Source organism: Balaenoptera musculus, chromosome 18, assembly GCF_009873245.2.
Source record: "Balaenoptera musculus isolate JJ_BM4_2016_0621 chromosome 18, mBalMus1.pri.v3, whole genome shotgun sequence".
Classification (NCBI taxonomy): Eukaryota; Metazoa; Chordata; class Mammalia; order Artiodactyla; family Balaenopteridae; genus Balaenoptera; species Balaenoptera musculus.
The window spans coordinates 79,325,642-79,345,148 of NC_045802.1; the positions used below are offsets into that span (position 1 = coordinate 79,325,642).

At 59.6% G+C, this 19,507-nt stretch overlaps 1 protein-coding gene across 1 annotated transcript in view; it reads right to left on the reverse strand.

The window, feature by feature from the left end:
• Nucleotides 1-19,507, reverse strand: part of GAS6 (growth arrest specific 6) — a 34,412-nt gene that overhangs the window by 6,560 nt on the left and 8,345 nt on the right. The window contains exons 3-11 of the mRNA XM_036831605.1: nucleotides 15,063-15,087; nucleotides 13,620-13,682; nucleotides 8,683-8,805; nucleotides 7,790-7,912; nucleotides 5,013-5,135; nucleotides 4,330-4,452; nucleotides 3,553-3,670; nucleotides 3,088-3,277; nucleotides 962-1,126 (exon numbers count right to left, since the gene is read on the reverse strand). Of these exons, the coding sequence (XP_036687500.1) occupies nucleotides 962-1,126; nucleotides 3,088-3,277; nucleotides 3,553-3,670; nucleotides 4,330-4,452; nucleotides 5,013-5,135; nucleotides 7,790-7,912; nucleotides 8,683-8,805; nucleotides 13,620-13,682; nucleotides 15,063-15,087 (1,053 nt within the window). The remainder of the gene's footprint in view (nucleotides 1-961; nucleotides 1,127-3,087; nucleotides 3,278-3,552; nucleotides 3,671-4,329; nucleotides 4,453-5,012; nucleotides 5,136-7,789; nucleotides 7,913-8,682; nucleotides 8,806-13,619; nucleotides 13,683-15,062; nucleotides 15,088-19,507) is intronic.

Genomic DNA, 19,507 nt, shown 5'->3' on the forward strand with positions numbered 1-19,507 from the left:
CGCAGGCACGTGGAAATCCACCACAAACGCGGACAAATCCTGCTGGGGGCGGTGGTTCCGGTACAGGCTCCGCGCTCACGGAGGGATTCGCTGCCCGACACCAGGTACCCGGCACACGCAGCAGCACACGTGGCACATCCGCGCCTCACGCAGACGAGGACAGCGTGCCCGTCCGCCTCTGCCTGCACCCGGACCCCACTCGTCCAACAGACACAGGGCGCTGACCACCGCCTGGAAGGACGAGGGCGAGGGGACCCTTACACAGCAGCTGTGCCTGCGCTCCTGCCAGGCACCCAAAGCACCTGGGGTGTGTAGCCGGGGGCTGGGGACCCGCAGCCGTGCACTCGCCGCGTGGCTCTGCGCAAAGCAGGTCGCCCCAGCCTTTGTCTGTAAGACGAGGAGGCGTGAGGCACACGGACGGGACTCTGGGGTGTGGGCCAGCCCTCTGGAGGGAAGGTGCTGCTGACACCACCCTCTACTCGGAACCTCCGGGTGCGGGACTCACGTCTCGTGTTCAGTGTGGAAATCAGACCCGGAACACCAGGGATTCTGGCCGTGGACCTCAGCACACCCGGGGAGCGGGGTGATGAGAAGGGCAGGACTTTGGGAGATGACCAACGCCAACCTCCCGTTAGGTCTTGTTTCCCCTACGGGAATCCTGGCAGGGTTAACAACCCAAACGTTCTTGGGAACTGTCCAAAAAAGTTGAGTGTTCTTTTGTTAAAGGATAATTGCATTGTGATTTATCTCCTCTGCAAAATAGACATTTTTATCATCAATTTAGACGAAAACGCAAATGAGTGTCGTAGAGAGACAGCGAGGCACATGACGTAGCTGCACTGCGGCTTGTTAAGGTCTAGAGACGCTCGCCTCCTGTCCGGTGCTCTGCCAGGGCCCTCAGGGTTCAACCCTGCGCTCAGCCACCTGGGCTCCGACCTCAGGGACTAAGGACAGGACTTACAGGCTGGACAAGGTCCTTCTCCTTGAAGGGAACGCCTCCCACGGTCAGGTTCAGATGGTACAGTCCTCTGTCCAGCTGGAACAGGTCACCGGCCACGGCGATCTTCATGACAGCATCCTTGTTCACCTTGATCACCAGGTTCCGCTCGAGCTCCTCAACGGAGATCTGAAGAGCACAAGTGCTATGAGGGTGGGTGTGCACCTTCCAAAGGGGCGCCCAGCCTTGGGTACCAATTCCCATCACCACCCAGGGCCAAGAGACCCCCAGCCTCAGGGGTGACCACGTTCCCATCACCACCGGGGGCCAAGAGACCCCCAGCCTCGGAGGGACCACGTTCCCATCACCACCCGGGGCCAAGAGACCCCCAGCCTCAGGGGTGACCACGTTCCCATCGCCACCCAGGGCCAAGAGACCCCCAGCCTCAGGGGTGACCACGTTCCCATCGCCACCCAGGGCCAAGAGACCCCCAGCCTCGGGGGTCCATGCTCATCACCTGTACTGCTTCCCTGGCATCTGTGGTGTGGCTCCGACCCTGCCGGTTTTGGTTTCCCTCCCAACGCTGCTCCCTCCCCCTGGCCCCCCTCCTCCTGCAGGTGAGCCCACCTGGAGCCCCTTCCCCATCTCTGGACCCTAAATTAAGCCTCAGTCAGGGAGCTGCCTTCTGGGGGCCTGAAGTCACTGCCCCCTTGGGTCAGCCCTGACATCTCTGGTCCTTTGCTTCTCCTACCCCTCAGGTGAACACTTTGAATACAAGAGAACATATACTACTTCGGAATCTCCAGCAATAGGGCCTGGCACGGACTGAATGCTGACTGAACATATGAATTCTTCCTAAAACTTCCCACTCTTTCCTGCTTTCCTTGTAGGAAAATTAAAAAATCTGTCACTCTATACACGATGCATCTTCCTAATGACCCAGAAGCCCCTCAATTTCCTTTTTGGCTCAGGTGGAGAAACATTTAGGTACTGGGTCTGAATTTGGTGAGGAGACAGCAGTGTGCACACGTGGGGAGCCTCAGGGCCAAGGAGAGTGGGCAGAGGTCGTTGTGGAACTGGCCCTGCACCTCAAGGACCGGTTTGTGTCTTGGGTGGGCTGGCAGCCATGTGCCTCCGCTGGTCATGCCTCCTCTAGCCTCTTCCCCTCGGGCAGTGTCCCAGCCCCGCTCGGGACCCTCCTGCCCTCAACCGCGGGGCAGCGGGTTCCCACGTGTGGAGCTCCCTCAACCCCGAGACGGCTTCCCTCTAGAGCGACTGTTTTATCTGTAACTTTGTGGAAGGCATCCCCCCTGCTGCTTTGGAGATGCTCGTGCTTTAAGAGTCCAGGAAAGGAGGAGCTAGACACCACTGACAGGATGGAAATATTAGCAAACGTCTACACTGTTTTTATTCGCAGAGACCAGGGCAAATTTTTCCATTTAATCTTCACTTCTAGAGGAAAAAAGAATGCTTTTCCCATTTCTCTTTCAAGCACTTACTTCTAAAAGCCCAGTTCCAACTAAGGGGCCTCCAAGTTTGGGGAGAGAGCCTGCGTGTCACAGGCTGCTTTGCTCCAGGCATCATGATGCAGGACAGAGCGGCAGCTCCAAAGCCAACGGCTGCAGTTCAGGCTCTGGGCGGTCAGGGCACCTCCGTCAAGAGGCTGGAGGTCAGCCTGAACGGAGCAGGCCAGGAGGCCAGAGCCTGGGACGGTGTCATGGGTCATGTCTGATCCTGCCCCACACCGAGAGCCCGGGCACCGGGGACCTTGGCTGGTTCTCAGCCTCGACACAACTGACAGTCTGAACCGGCGGGTCCTCGAGGTGGGGAGTCCTGAGTCCCCCTGGCCTCAATCCACCTGCCAGGGGCCCCCCATACCCCCCCACAGCCGTGATAAGCAGAAGTGTCTCCAGACACAGCCAGGTGTCCTCAAAGGAGTCACCCCACTGAGAACCACGGCCGCTGTGCTGGAAGCCCTGCTCTGCTTCTGTGAGGACATAATGCCCATCTGAGCGCAGGCTTTCTGGCATGGGGCCGTCCTGCCATGGCTGCACCCACTAACTGTTGAGTGAGCGAGTGCAAGTAGATGCTGGGTCCTTGGCCCAGGAGCCCTGGGCTGGCCCAGGCAGCGCAGCGGGGGCCACGCTCACCGTCTGCCACGAGCCGTGGTTGACGATGGGCCCGCTGCTGGTGACGCGGCCCACGCCCTGGTAGCGGAGCTGCAGCTCCAGCCGGCCGGCCCGCAGGCCCAGGACGACCCAGGTGCTGTCCCGATGGCCTCCGGCGAAGAACAGGACGCCCTCAGGATCGAAGGTCCTGAAGTCGAACTCGGCCACCAGTCTGAGCGCCGGCAGAAACGAGTGGGTTACGTGCAGGTCGTGGTGCGTGACCCCGCCCGGCGAGGGCTCTCCTGGCCTCGGGAAGAGCCCAGGTGAGCAGGCCGAACGCCGCCCGCACCCCAACGCCAGCAGCGAGTCCCCGGGGAGGCGCGCAGCGGGCACCAGCCCTGAGGCCCACGCGGCTGTGCGGGCCTGCGGGCTCCCCGGCCGGGACGCGAGCACGGGGCTGACTTTGCCCCCCGCCGCCAGGTCCAGATGCTCGGGCCGCCCTCTCACCTCGTGGGCTGCAGCCGCTTGAAGCGCAGCCGGATCACGGGCGTCCCGCTGAACATGCGGCCCAGGTACAGCGACTTCACACTCTTGGCCACGTTGAAGGGCACGCAGGGCAGGATGTCCTGTCAGGAGCGGGGAGCTGGCCTCAGGTGGGGGCACTCGGCCGGGCTCCCACTGGAACCCCCAGGGACCCTGCTGCCCCCAGCCCAGCCCACCGTGGGGGCTCCCAGGGGAGGCTGGTCTCTGATGTCTCCAGAGGCCTCCCGCTCCCCCTGGCAGCCCCCTCGCACAGTTTCTCCAGCACCCTCCTTCCCTGTGTATTTCCCTTCTGCTTTCATATTTAATTATGGAATATTTCAAACGTACGGAAAAGCACGGAGAAGAAATAAAAACAACCTATAAAGTGTTGTAAAACAAGCAAAAAAATGGAGACCCTTGAAGACTGTTGTTTCTCGAATGTTCCCTGCTCTACGATGCAGCTTCTCCACTACCTGGAGGACCACACGGTGGGAGCCCCGGGGGTGGTCACAGGGCAGCCAGGGCGGGCCTGCCCTCATGGTCAGGGGACGCTTGCTGCACACGCATCGCGGAACCCGGGCAGGGGCTGCGGTCACGCGTGTATGAGTGAGTCACTCGGCGGAGGAGTTGAGGTGGCCACAACCAAACATCGGACGGCATGGCCACGCCTCCCACCCCGCCTCTCCCCGCGGGGCCCGAGGACGTGCTCCCAGCCACCCCACGCGGGGCCACAGCGCAGCCCGGAGGCGGGCCGGGCGCTACCCTCGCAGGTGTTCATGTCCTGGGACAGCTTGAGGCCCCCGCGCCCGTCGCAGTGGCAGGTGTAGCTCCCCGGGGAGTTGACGCAGGCCTGCTCGCAGCGCCCCTCCGCGCACTCGTCCACATCTGCCGGCCACAAGGAAGCGCCTGAGCCCACTGGCGCCACCGCGCACCCTGCGGCCCCATCACACCGCCACGGACGTGAGTCCCCAGCCCGAGACCCGGGAGCTCCAGGCCCGTGGCTCCCACCCAGCTGGCCGGCTCCTTCCTGGGGACGCGGGACGGAGGCCGTCAGCATGGCCAGATCAGCATGGGGCGCAGGGACAGCCTGGTGGGCGGGTGGGGCCAGGACCACCCCATCCCCTCCCTGGTGGAGGGGGCAGCCGCTGGCCCAGGCAGGAAGGCAGTGGGAGGGAGCATGGCTCTCGGCGCCCCCGGACTCGGCTGGGCTAGGTTGCACCGAGGGCAGGAGAGAAGCCCGTTGCCCAGAAGCACAGGGGCCCCGCCTGGTCGGTCTGCCTGTGTCTCGGGGGAAGAGGCCCAGGTGCACAAGAGGCACGTGCCAGGTCGCATGTGTGCAGGTGCGCAGAACCCACACGAGTGCTCACAGCACGCTGCGCTCCTGGGAGAGCGGTGCCCCGCGCGCGCGTGTGTGTGCGTGTGCCGTGTGGTGTCGGGGCGGGTACCTCGGCAGGACTTCTCCTGGGAGCTGAACGCGTAGCCCTCTTCGCAGAGGCAGGAGTAAGAGCCCGGCAGGTTCTGGCACTGAGCCTCCCCGCAGGCGCCTGAGTCGGCACATTCATCCAAGTCTGCAGGAAAAACCAGCTGTGTTTCAGGTCCACCAGGCCTGCTGGCAGCCGACCCGAAACGAGATGCCGCCAGCCAGGCTGGGAACCGCCACTGAGAGGCACCCAGCTCTGCAGAGTGAGCACAGCCCGGCCTGGCGGTGTCATCACTGCACCCCTGGGCAACACAGCCCTCCTCCCCTCCCCTCCCTCCCCTCCCCCCATTCCCTCTCCCCTCCTCACCCCTTCCCCTCCCCCTCCCCTCCCCCCTCCCCCTTCCCTCCCCTCCTATCCCCCTCCCCACTCCTTCCTCTCCCTTCTCCCTTCCCCCCTCCCTCTTCCCTTCTCCCTCCCCTCCCCCATTCCCTCCCCCTCCCCTTCCCTCCCCTCCTCCTCCCCTCCCCCCCCCCATTCCCTCTCCCCTCCCCCCCCCTCCCCCTCTCCTCCCCCATTCCCTCCCCACTCCTTCCCCTCCCTTCCCCCCTCCCCTTCCTTCTCCTCCCCTCCCCTCCTCCTCCCTCCCCTCCCCACCCCTTCCCTCCTCCTCCCCTCCCCTCCCCCATTCCCTCTCCCCTCCCCACCCCTCCCCCTCTCCTCCCCCATTCCCTCCCCACTCCTTCCCCTCCCTTCCCCCTCCCCCTCCCTTCCCTCCCCTCCCATCCCCTCCCCTCCTATCCCCTCCCCTGCCCCCCTCCTCTCCAGCCTCCTCCCTTCCTTCCATCCACTGGGCTTTCCAGCCCCAGCCCAGGAGCAGGGGTGCGGGCGGCATTGCTGATCAGGGGCCTGGTTGAGAAGGCTGATTCCAGACGCTGTACAGGGCACCGCCTAGCCGGGGTGCACACAATTGTTGCTTAGTTCAAATGACTGCAGTCCAGAAAGGTAATCAAGTAACCGCTGGGGCCTTCTGACCAGAAGTCCCACCCTGCGCCCTGGAGCCCTGAGCTGACCACCGGGCTGACGGCTGCTTGCTCGCCTCAGTCAGGCCCGCTGGCTCCTCCTCCTCCCTCTCCTCACGCCGGGGCCTGCCCGTGGGAAACCAACGCCACAGTCACTGTAACTGACACCCGAGGGTCAGTCCTGAGGCTCCGTCCCCTCTGCCCCTTTGGCAAACAAGTACAAAAAGCCTGCAGTTAAGAACTGGCTCCTAAAGTGACAGAGGGACTTTCTAGAAAGTGCAACTGTTACTTCAAATAACATCGATTCCTCAGGTGGCACACAGAACTGCGCGTGCCGCAAAGACTCGCAACTACTCGTGACTTCATTACAAGGGCGGTTGAGCAAACACAGGCTTTCAGATGTGGAAACTAAGATTTCTCCCAGCGATCAATCGTGGGAAGGAGACAACACAAAGGGCACCTGCTCCCCCCCGGGGAGCCTGTAAACCTACACGCTTCCACATCGTCAGGACCGATCTGCACGATGACCAGACTGCAGCTGTGACACAGGCTGCTCTGTCCTGAGCAGAACTGAATCTCTGGCTTCACAATTCCAAGAACTGGCCTCACGAGAATGGGATTAACACTATTGCTCATAATAATCTGTATCTTTGTGGGCATCAAAATAATTGTAGCTTGCTCTGCCCGTATATGTAAGCGAACAACTAAAACTGTCAGCAAAGAGATGCTGCAGACCCACGTCAACGTCTTCCACTCTGAGAATACGGCGCCTACGTCAGCACGAAGAAGTTCAGAAGACGGACCTTCACCCCTAACCCCATAGAAATGGAATGATGTCTGACAGGGGGGATCTGTAAGCAGCTCTCTACAGGAAACTGCCCTCAGGAAGCCCCTTCCTTGTCACTTTAGCAGAGCCATATTGTAACCGGCTTTCAACCAGGCGCCCCCATGCTCTACTCATCTCCAGCCCAAGCACACCTCTCAAATCTCTTATCACACAATACCTCGCCTAACCTGCCTGTTCTTTCTGTAGATCAAAGGAGTAGAAATGAAGAATAAACAGATGACCAGATCTCCCCCCCAGCTTCCCCTCCAGTAATCTCCTGAACAAACTGTGTGACCGAGATCGCATCTAGAGGGAGACCATGAGAAGTCCACACGCCTGCACACAGTGGGGGACGGCGGGGACTCTGACCCCCCATCTCAGGGATTAACTGAGATTCCTCCTCTGTTTCCCTTTAGAAGCTTTCATGGCCGAGCAGAATCTTCGGAGGTGGTTTCTGGGGAACACTGAGGGCACCATCTCCCCAGATCGCTGGCATTCTGATTAGAGCCACCTTTCCTTTCTGCCACTTGTGAGCGCTGATTTTGTAAGCAGTGAGCAGTGGCACCCTGGGCTCCCTGCCCCGCCCCAGATGTCCTGGGCCCCGACTGGCACAGAAACCTCTGCAGGCTCTGTGGCCTGGAAGGAGGCCTGGCAGCCGCCTCCCGTCCCGGGGCAGTAGGCATGGTCTCCCCAGCTGGGCCGGCCCTGTCCACAGGTCCTGGTGCATCAGCCCGTGTCGAGGTGCTGGGGCAGCTCCCCGTGGCCGCGGACATGCCCGGGCATGTGCTGTGTCTGCAGGACGCCTACAGCTTCCAGAGCCTGAGGGACCAGCCACGGCCTGCAGCCCCTCGCAGAGGAGCAAAGCGACTGTGGCTTCAGCCAACCGGCAACTCGGCAATCGCAGAAGAAGACGGGGGAGGAGGAGAGAGGAGGGCAGCCAGGGCCCAGGGCCTCACCGTGGCAGGTCCGGCCGTCCAGGGAGAGTGCATAGCCGCTGTAGCAGCCACACTGGAAGCTGCCCGGCTTGTTGTAGCAAATCTGGCTGCAGCTCCCGCTCTCCTGGCTGCACTCATTGACGTCTGGGAACAGGACGCAGGGACGGAGAGAGCCAGACGTGACCCACAACCCGCCTGGAGCACGTCGCGGCGTCGGCATCGCCGACCCCATGGGATCCACCCCCAGATCCTGGGTGGGAGGGCACAGGGGCCCAGGGCTCCCACCGCAGCAAGGGGGCCGCCTGAGGGTTCCAACCACGTCCTGGGGGTTTTCTGCAGCTTCTCCGCTGACCCTGTGCACTGTAGACTCAGAGAGTCTCTTGACTCCTTTCTGATCAGCGGGGGCCGCGCCGGGTGGGGCGGCTACAGGGCACTCCTACTGCCCACCGCAGGCCCGGACCTGCTCTCGGGAGGGGCCATCGCCCTCCCTGGCGCCCCCCCAAGGAGGTGGCCTGGCTAGAGCACAGTTCAGGGCTCAGCACGGTGGCTTTTCAAGCTGGATGGCGCCCTGCCCGGGGGCAGAGGCAAGACCTCCCGCACTGTGCAAACATTCTGCTCTTGGGAGGACCGGAGGGGCTGAGGGCCCCGCCCGCCCATCTTCTCCCGGGACCTGGGAGGGGGGCCGGATAGCGAGGGGCCTGGAACCCCGGCCTGCCGTCCTCCCGCTTCTCCTCACTCTGCTCTCAGCCAGATGGGCCGGTGCGGCTGTGTCCCCGGCGGGGCAGGTAGGGGGCCTGGCAGGGAGAGGCGGAAGACAGCAGGACTCACGCCCCACCAGCCCAGGCCCCGCGGGTGGCCCTGCAGGGAGGGCCTGACGCCTATGCCGCCAGCCCGCCCCCAGGCCGTGGCCTTACCTCTGTTGCAGAGCCGTCCCGCCCAGCCGTCTCTGCACTGGCAGTAGAAGTTGCCCATGAGGTCCTGGCAGACTTGGGTGCCCTCCTTATCGCAGGGGTCTGGGGAGCACTGGTCAGGCAGCTCTGAGTTGAAAGGAAGGAGAAGATGGCCCTGAGCTGCTCCTGGTCAGCTGGGGGGAAACCAAGGCAGGTCTGGGGCACGAACATCCCCTCCACTGGCCCCGGCGGGCCGCACAGAACACCCACCTCCGGGCAGGAGGGGGCCACAGACCAGGCTGGCCGGGCCCCAGCCGACCCCAGGAAACCCAGGTCAGCTCGGAGGTAGGGGCCGCCCACCCCCTGGGCCCGAGGTCAGGGCCGTGGCCCCAGGGCAGCGGAGGAGAGGTGTGGGCCTGGCTGGGCCCCAGGAGCTTGGACCTCCCAGGGAGCAGGTCCACAGGGCCCTGGCCGGCCCATGGGCCAGCCCGGCAGACCCAGAATGTTCCCCTCCCCTGGTGGCCGTGTCCACCCTCCCAGGCCAGGACCCCGGCCCACTCGACCCCTGGTCTGTGGGGTCCAGCTCGCACAGAGGGCGCCCACAGCCTCCCCGCCCGCCCCTCGGGTGGGCCTGCTGCTTCTGCCTCTGCTTGGACACGGTCCAGACCGTCTGGGCCCCGGGCTCCGCCGCTCCCCTTTCTCTCCGACACGCGCCGGCCCCACGGCCTGTAGGTTTCAGCGGTGCTGGTGACCAGCGGCCATCCTGCTTCTCTGGGTTGTCCTGCTTTCAGCGGAGGGGAACGGGGCACGTTCCCCGGGGCCTTGGAGACCGCAGGCCAGCCACTCAGCCAGGCTCAGCCCGCGACGCCGCCTTTCTGTGTGCCAGCGGCCACTACCTTCTCATACCCGGGCGTCCCCTGCAGCACCTGAGCCAGGCACTGCCGTGCGTCTTTATTCACCGAGCGACGGGCCCGTCTGAGCGCTGGGAGGCCCACGACAGGTGGCCGCGGTGCTTCAGCCCTCCCTCTGCCCCCGCCCCGCGTGCAGCTGAGGGCACCGTTCACTCCACGGCCTGGTCACTAGGAAGAGGCCAAGCCAGCACGTGACCGATGAGAGCGCCAGGCCGCTGTCTGCGCGGTGGAGCCGGCCAGGCGGGCACTCACCCCCGACTCTTCACTTCTTTCTCAGGACGGCTGACGTCCCCAGCCGGACGCTGGTCTGGGGACAGTGTTTCCACGGTGGGCTTGCTCCTGGTCCCAGGAGGACAGTGGGCCCCTGTGTCCCCCAGCTCACCAGGCCTCGCGCCAGCCCTTGTCCTTGGCATGGACCCAACACCATGCTTTGTCCCTCTGCGTCCCTGTGGGTCTGGGGACCTGGTCACCGGGGACCCCCTCAGGGAGGGCCCAGCATAACTGTTTGTGTACGCAACCCTGGAACCCACGTCTCTCACTGGGCTCTTCTCGTGACCTTTCCACGGGACCCCTCAAAGCTTGCTTCTTCTGCACAATTACAGCCAACGAAACACTTTCAAGTGTGGCCCAAACGCAGCACCTCCAGGTATTTTGGAGACACGTGCACAGCTATCCTTGGTGGACTCCGTGAGCGCCTTCCACCCCTAAGCAAGTAGGACCTGGGTCTGGCGCTCGGAGAGTGAGGAAGGGGGGTCCAGCGGTCAGCCCTGTGGCCCCCATGCGGCTGTAACGAGGGCTCCCCCGGGGGACAGGAGGGCCGGGGCGGCGGGGGTCAAGCCCAGTGCCAGGGCTGAGATGACGGACAGGTCTGCTTCCTGACACGGCCTCCGCGGGACGGGGCTCTGAGGGGCAGGGAGACTGGGGCGGTCGGGGGGACGTGTGCTGGGGCCCAGACAGCGCCCGAGCCGAGGGTCTGACTGATCCCCCAGCAGCACTCGGCGCATTAGAGGCCCTGCAGGAGGGACGGGGAAGATGGGGTGCGTCTCCACTCGATATATTTGGTTAAAGACTTAAAGTTATTTCAGAAGGACACACCTGGGCTCGTTACCTTCGTCTGGAATTTGCCTAGAATGCCTACCCCCCCCCCCTTTAAAAATCAACCTCCCCTGGGGTGGGACAGCTCCAGGAGATTCTCACAGGGAACCCAGCTGGAGAACTCCACCACCGCGGCTTTCATCTGTTGCCCTGTTGGGAAGCTTATCTGTAGGGCAGAGGAAGGAGAGTGTTTGCAGGTGCCCCTGAGCTTCTAGGAATTCGGTGGACGCAGGCAGCCTGCAGAGGGGCTCGGGGCTGAGTCAGACCTGAGCCCCGACCCGGGCCCCCGACAGACGGGAGGCGAGGGGTTATCTGGCCCCACGATGGCTGTGAGAGGATGGAGGGAGAGCGGCTGCTATGTAGACAGGGATGTGAGGCACCTGCTGAGGCCAGCAGAGGCCTGTCTCAGTGGCTTTTGCTCCCACTTCCAGAAATGAGTGGGTGTGATGAGTTATAGCCTGGGAAATGCATGCAAATGCGGGCCGTTGTTCTCACAGAGGAGAAAAGGCACCGAGACCCTTCCTCGTGGAGACAGTCAGCCAGGACTCCTCAGACGGCATCGCCCAAGTCTTCTGGGACCCAAAGGCAAAGCCTCAGAAACCAATCCGGGACCCCCGGGGGAGGCACATCTAGAATAAATGACGACACAGAGCTTCCACCTCACCTGGACCAATGACCACACAGAGCCTCCACCTCACCTGGACCAATGACCACACGGAGCCCCACATCATCTGGACCAGTGACCACACGGAGCCCCACATCACCTGGACCAATGACCACACAGAGCCCCACCTCACCTGGACCAATGACCACACGGAGCCCCACATCATCTGGACCAATGACCACACGGAGCCCCACATCATCTGGACCAATGACCACACGGAGCCCCACATCATCTGGACCAATGACCACACGGAGCCCCACATCATCTGGACCAATGACCACACGGAGCCCCACATCACCTGGACCAATGACCACACGGAGCCCCACATCACCTGGACCAATGACCACACGGAGCCCCACATCACCTGGACCAATGACCACACGGAGCCCCACATCATCTGGACCAATGACCACACGGAGCTTCCACATCACCTGGACCAATGACCACACGGAGCCCCACATCATCTGGACCAATGACCACACGGAGCCCCACCTCCTCACTGCATCAGAGACGTCCGAGGCAGGTTATAAGCTTAAACATGAAATATCAGACAACTTTTTATAGTCTCAGGAAAAGGATAGCCTGAAACCCAGGAAGTAAAACAATCCAATCAGTTTGAATACATAATTCAAAAAGAAGGAACTGATATGGCAAGTTGACAACACCAAAAATCTGCTACAAGTGAAGCGTAATGACGGGAAGCTGAACTTCTCTGGTGCTCCCATGTCCGCCTAAGGCCGGCGAGGTCCCGCTCACCCTGGGGGCCGAGGGGCAGGGCTTGCTCCGGGCAACCGGGATGTGTGGGCGGGGCCTCTGGCTCCTTGAGTGCACACTGGCCTCTGCCAGTACCAGCGGCTGCTCCTCACTTGCTCCTGTGAGGCTGCCGAAGCGTCCGCGGGGAGCCAGGGCCTCACAGCAGGGCCCCCGCCCTCCTTCAGTCTCTCACTTCCTTTGTGCGCCTGGGCCGGGCTGGGGTCTGTGACCCGGGGCGCGATAGGCAAGGCCAGTGGCTGGCGTGTGGGAGGCTGGGTGACTGGTCACAGCAGCCGAGCCCTGCCCCCCAGGCCCTGGGGCCACTCCCGGTCCTCCACCCGCCCTGGGCGACCCTGCCGTGCAGGTCTGAGCGCAGCGCTGGACCCCCGTGCAGGGCCGGCTGTGCGCTCAGAGCCCGTTTCCTCACCGGTGGAGCGGGTGCCATAAAGCAGCTAACATCTGCGTTTGGCGGGGACGAAGTGGCCACATCACGGAGCTCTCGGGCCACAGCCAGGCCTGGGGTCAGGCTCAGCTGAGACGGGTCTATGGGTCTACGTGTGGATTAAAGTTCGTGCAAAATGTCAGCGTTACGTATGATAATTTAAAATAATAATAATAAAGACACATGATGAGCTGAAGAAAAATTTTGCTACCTTTAGTACAAATGGCTAATTTGCAAGCTATATCAACAGCTGCTACAAACTGAGACAAGCAGGCAAAGACTCTGAACAAAGTATCCACAGAAAAAGAAACACAAGGTTCCTCAACATATGAAGCTCAGCTTTACTTATGAGTAAGAAAAAAATAAACTGAATTGACTGGGGGTCGTTTTTCACTTTTTCTACAGAAGGATATAAGCAAGTAAGAAGCAATACACTGGGCTGGTGCAGGTACTGGGAGAGGCACTCCCACCCTCCACTGGGGGGTAACGGGGCCGGGTCTGCATCAGAATTGAAAAAGAACACAGCTTTGCCTCTGCAAGTCCACTCTATTCTGCAGATATATTCAGACAAGGAGGTCACTCTGGCTTTGCTTGTTACAGTATACAACTGGAAACGGCCCAGGTGTCCGCCAGTGCACACTGGTTAACAAGCACGCTGCCCACCAAGCGCGAATGTGGACGCAGCCCCGCGTGCTGGCGCGGCTCGTGCTGACACAGGAAGCGTCTGCGAAGCGTGGAGGGGAAAGGGCGGTGGGGTCATGGGTTCAGGAAGCTGCCACCTGTGTGCAAATAAGAGACTCCGAGTACATTCCTACGGGTCTGAGAATATTCTTAGAACCAGTGGCCATGGTGAAAGGGCCCCTGACTGACCAGGAGGCGGGGCCGGATGCACCTTCTCTCCACCTGTGAAAGGTTTACAATTCATACTGTGCGAATTTCCTGCCTCTTCGAAAAGCCGACACATACTCGCTTAGAAAAGGAAGTTCAGGGCAAAGGAGCGGACCTCAGGCAGGTGCCGTGGCTCCAAAGACAATGGAAATACAGCAAAGCCCCAAGACCCCAAACACAGGGGCTTAGAGGAAGGAGACAGACTTACTTTGCACGCAGGTGATGAAATCTGTGTTCTTTTTGTACGGAGATCCATGTTTACTGATGCATTCTGCAAAACAGGGAGGGCAGGGCGTCACCCTCCGGCACGGGGCCAGCAGACGTGACACTCTGGAGGGAGACCAGTCACACTGACACGGAACGTGGAACACCGTCAGACGAGAAGACGTCTCCACCAACGGGCAGAGCTCTGTCTCCAAGGAGCCTTGGGCCCCTGCAGCCTCCTGGTGGGGTTCTTTCTGTCATACAGAAGGCTCTCCGGTGGCACTCAGGAAGCTTCTGACCGTGGTCAGAGAGCTGGCCTCCATTTCAACCTGATCCCCGCTTGGAAACAGTACCCTTGGTTTGACAGTCAATCTCTTTGGAGAACTAGCTCCCCCTCCTCCTCTTCCTCCTTCTCTGTGCTGTCTGACTGGGTGCTCCACAGGGAGTCCAGGGGTGGGAGGGACCACAGGCATGCGGATGATCTGAACTTGAACTTGGGCATAATGGGTGTTGGTTGGGCCACTTCACTGGCCCTTTAGTGGGTCGCTTCTGCTCATCCACGTCTCGGAGGACGTGGGCACAGGCAGTGGACAGCATTGGAGGTGGCCCAGGGGGCCACTGTCGCCTTTGCCTCAGGAAACAAAGCCATACACCCGGGAGCAAGGCCGGCAGGGAGCCCGGATGGGGCTTCTCAAGGCCAATCACAGGTCCACTATACTTGTTGCTAGATACACACCCAGAGAAAGTATCTCTAAGAGGCTATAAGGCCAATGGAAAATTTACCAAAATGCACTTCACACAATTAAAGAGGAAAGCCCTGGAGTACTTCTCTCTCATTATAAGTAGAGACATAAAAAAACCCTTAAAACTGTATTAAGGAGCAGTTCGCAGGGGAACTTTCAGGTCGTCCTGAAAACACGGGACCGTCTTTGCCTTTTTCCTCTCGTTCTCCCCCCAGTGTTCAGTGGAGCTTTCCAGGCACCCCCCGCCTCCATACACAGACATGACTGCTCGACGGCCAAGACTGTTAGCCTGTATGTTCCTGTCGTCCAAGTTAAACAAAAGCATTTTTTAATGTTCTCAGCTTTAATTAATAATATGGTATCACTAACCAGAGTCTGCATAAGCAAAAGCTCTTTGGGGTCTTCAGTAATTTCACAAGGGCAGAGGCCTGAGACCAAAAAGCCCGAGAATCACTAAAGCAATCATATTTCCAGTTAATGAGCTAAGCCTGGAATCAGAGTGGGGCAGAGGTTTGCAAACAATGGCATTGGCCGGAGGTGACACTAACGCGGTCACTATGGTATAAAAGACACAAACTAGGGCTTTGCCCTGTGAGCCCTGGAGAGCTCCCAACTCACTGTGCGATTAAGCATGGTCCTTCCGGGAACAACTTGGTGATGAGGCTTGAGTCCCCAAACAAAAGGAGGAAATGAGTCCAACTTACCTAAGTACCTTGGATAAAAGTACTCCTGCAGAAAAAGAAAAAGAAAAGGCAGTGGTTAACCGGCAGAGTGCCCGGCGTCTGGGCACCACCCCCTGGCAGCTGGTCCACCAAACCTCACCCTTCTCCCCCGACAGGAACGGCCCGGCTTGGGAGGCAGGTGCTTGAGGGAGGACGGCTGCCCAGAAAGCCACTTTCTGCCCTTGAGAGGGCTGGGGGAGGGGACGGAGGGAGAGGGCGTCCCTGGGGCCATGCAGCTTCTGCAGAGTGATGTCTGCACACTGAGACCAGACCTGCGGTAACCAGCAATACTGTGCGGGCGAAGCATCTTTCAGGAAGACAAGAAACATGCCAAGAAAAAAACCAAGCCTTAGACCCCGGTGGTCGCAGGGGCCCCTCGGGAGACGGGAGGCCTCTGTAGGACTCCCAGCAGCTATTGTACTTGTACAACAAACAGCTGGATGAGGGATGGAGGGTGTAAACGGGGAGTCCTTTTATCCATGACTGCAAATTAAGAGGTGGGCGCTGGGCAGTGAATGTCAGGTGAGAGAACACCTGCCTGTGCCCGTCCGGCAGCAGCTCCGGGGAGGGGGCAGTCACAGCAGTCCTGACCCCACACGCTCTGATGTCCCGCTCAGGGCTGATCGCTCAGGGCCGATCGCGGAGCAGTTCGGCCCTGTATCCCCTCCCTGACGGAACCAAGGGGCCGGATGTTGGGTGTCACCTGCTTGCTCATGACCACCCTCCCAGGAGGGTCTTGCTAATCAGCCCCATTATCACAGATGAGTGAACTGAGGCTCCAGGCCGGCTGTGGAGTGTGACCGAGCCCCGTCCCAGGGAGGGCAGGGGCGCCGGCCTCCACGGGACCCGTGCTTCGCGCCCCCCGCTCCTCCACCACCTCACTGGCCCCTCCGCTCGTGCCTGGCCGGGGCGGCCCGCGAAGATGCGTTCAGATGTGCTTTTATAAAGGAACGTTCTGGTAAAGATGCTTCTTGTAAAGCTCAACTTCTTTAAAAGAAAAGTAAGGATCAGAGCAAGTTTGGGACTCATGCAACACTTGCGAAGGTGACATTCATGCAAACGTGACAAAGAGGCAGGTGGGAGGGGACTGCCCTCCTCTCTGCTCCCAGGCCCCCGACAAGCCTGGCTGCGTTTCTTTCTCCTGCTTTCAGTCCCACACCTGCTGGCGCTGGGGACAGAGAGATAGACAAGTCTGGGGCCCTGTGATGAGAGCTCTCAGGGTCCCGGGAGTTGTGGCATCTTTCGGGGTTAGAGGGAGTACGGAGGCCACTGGGCTTTGCCACAAAGGGAGGGGATTTGGTTCTGAAATAAAAGATTCAGGATGGACGCAGGAAGTGCCCACTCAGGCTTAGGAAGCCAAGGATTAGACTAGGGTTGAACATGATGAAGAACTGCGGGGCAAGTACCCGATCACACACACGTTTACACACTGCAGCCTCCCGGAAAGGCAGATTCTATTCTTCAAAATCGTGACTAGTTAATAGTAACGTGTAATATGTTTTAATACTGAGCCCTACTGTTGTGAAAAGTCAGGCTCCTCAGCCCTCCGTGCCGCCCTGCTGCCCGCAGGTTTGCAAACATGGGAACGTGTGGCCCAAAGCTCCTTCAAGGAGCTGAGCCCAAGGGCAGCTGGGTCCACCTTTCTGTAGCTACAGGAAAGACTTCCCTGTGAGCCCCCTCCTCTGTCTCTGCTCCTTGTGATCTGCCCCCCAAACAGGAAAGGAGAGCAAATCTGCTTTACCCCTGAGCTCCTCAGAGGCCGGCCACGTCCCTGCGGGGACCAGGTGAGGCACGGGAATCCAGCCCTGATGCTGTCCCACTGTTCACCCGACGGCCTCACTTCCTGGCCCCGCGCATAGATGGGCCAGGGGACGCCCGCTCCCGGCCCTGCTGACCAGCGTGGACGCTGCCTTGGAGACACACCAGTGTCGGTGGTGCATGAATCTTTTTGTCGTGGAATGTCTGGGACTTTTACCTGGATTACACAACGTGACAGGAGTCATACATCACACTACCTCAATGTGGTTACTTCTCAAACAGTAGACTGAAAATTTATTACTTCCTTTAATACATAACTTCCCTAAGTTGTTTCCAAAAATCTCTACTCTTTGACAAAGTCGGCTGGGACTTGGGTGTCAGGACAGCTTTGCTTACTGACATGAAACGTGTAGAAGGTGTTTTCCCTGGGAACAGTCGGGAGGGTTGACCGATCCTTTGGCCACAGCCTTGCTAGCAAATCTGTCTTCTGGCAGGAGACCGTCAAGGTCACGGCAGCCTGAACTGCCCTTGCCGAGGCTTCGGCTTCCTAAGAGCGTGAAGCTCACAGCGGCCCCTGAAGACGCCTTCCTGCAGGTAGGTGCCCAGGCTCCACTGGTCCCGCCCGGGGACCCGGAAGGGCTCCTAACCCCTGGGGCTGGCGCTGCGCGGCTCCCCACGTGTTCTCCTAGCATGGGTCATACAAAACCCTTTTTTCCTTCCTTTCTCCCAAATTCAGCTCTTAAGATTCTCCAAACCAGGTGCAAAAGACTCCACAAGACTGAAGGAAACACGGACACCACTTCTCAGGACACGGACCTCTGGGATCCCCCAGTCCCTGCTCCACCCAGAGAACCCAGGGTGGACCCTGCAAGGGGGGCAGTCCCCAGAGACACCCCGCGAGGGCACTGGGTCCTCTCCTTCCTCAGACACTGAAGTGCACGTTGCAGGGAGGTCCTGGAACAAAGTCCTGGGTATGACCACCCAGTGGCAGGGGTGACGCTGGGATCAGCCCCGGCCCTGACCCTGGGGCCCTGCTGCAGCTCTGCACATCTGTGTGTGTGGTTCCCTCGGCTGCACGTACCCCCTCCATCCCCATGGCTGTCCCCTCCCACCCAACCTGCACCCACGTGACAGGGACAGGGGCCCGAGCGGGGGGGCCCTCGACAGTGGCTACGCCCAATGGGAAGCCCAGCTCTCTGGGTCCTCTTCACATCAGTTTTAGGATGATACGCGCTGTTCTGGATGCTCAGGGCCCTGGTACAGGCAGCAGCGGCTCTCAGGGGCATGGAGATCCTGGTCCCCTTACCACTGGCCCCTCCCTTACTGAGCGCTTTCCTGCAACCTGCACCTGCCCACGGCACATCCCTCTGCACGTGCTTCCCACCTGCTCTGGGCACCCGCTGCACCCCAGCTGCTGGCGGAGCACGTGCACACAGGCCCCGGGCACCCCCCCCACCCCGCCAGGGTCAGCGGGGCCCCAAGGCAGGGGTGGCAGCCTGGGCTCACCACTCAGCTGCGGGCTGACAGGCTCAGGTGGCCGGGTGACTGCCGAGGCCCAGTGTGGGGCAAGAACCAGGGCAGCAGAGGGGGGCTGGTCCCTCCAAGCACAGGTTGTGTGAGTGCAGCTAAAAAGACCCATGTGAGAGGCGTGTTGTGCAAAAACTCTCTGACGTGGCTAAGTACAGTGTCTCCTGCCAGGCATGAAAATACTCTTGGAAATGAACCTCGTAAAACAGGTTTGCTTCCAAACACCTCTCCCCCACAGCAGAGATTTGTAGTTGCCATCCAGCATCTGCAATCCTCCCTTCAGCCTCAGTAACAGAACTCTGGATTTAGTTAGAGCTGCAATGCACCCAGCTACAGGACTACACTTCCCAGCCTCCCTTGAAACTAGGAGTGGTCATGTGACTAAATTCTGGCCAATGAGATACACACAGAGAGTGAAACTGAGTAAAGAGAGTGGAGTGCTTTGGTTCTCTGGCCTCCTTGCTGGAATGTAGATGTGATGGCTGGTACTCCAGCATCTTGTCCAGTGTGTGAGGAGGCCTGGAAGACAAAGGCCATGCACCAGTACAGTGGAGCACAAATAGGTCATGGAAGTCCCTGGGCCCCCACCACTGAGCAGCCCTGGGCAGCCTGCCTCCCACCTTTTACATGAGAGATAAATAAAACTGTCTTGTTTAAACCACTGTTATTTGCATTTTCCAAATTTATGAGGCAAAAATACCAGGCTAGCTGAATTTGAAAAATGAGTGCAATTTTCAGATTTGTAATGACCTGCAAAGTAAAATTATAAACCTACCACGAGTCAAGATTTCATGAGTCAGTGAGAATGTTTTGGGAAATAACCAATGCAAAGGCACTGATAAATCAGGGTTTAGGCCAGTTAACAACGACAGAAGAGAAAGTTTGCAAGTATCATAGAATGACTGCTTCAAGACAGAATAACTTGATTATCTAGGATTAACAAAGGCTCACGGGACTATGGATGAAGTTGCCAAACACTTTTTGCAAAAATGTCTCCATTTATGGTAAGGAGAATGTAGGCTTTCTAAAAATCATTATTATTTTGAAAAAATATGCCCTGCCTCTCCCCAAAATCTTACTTCAATCTTTCTTTGTTCTGAAAATTTAGTGCCTAATTACATTTATAATCCAATTTTATAAAG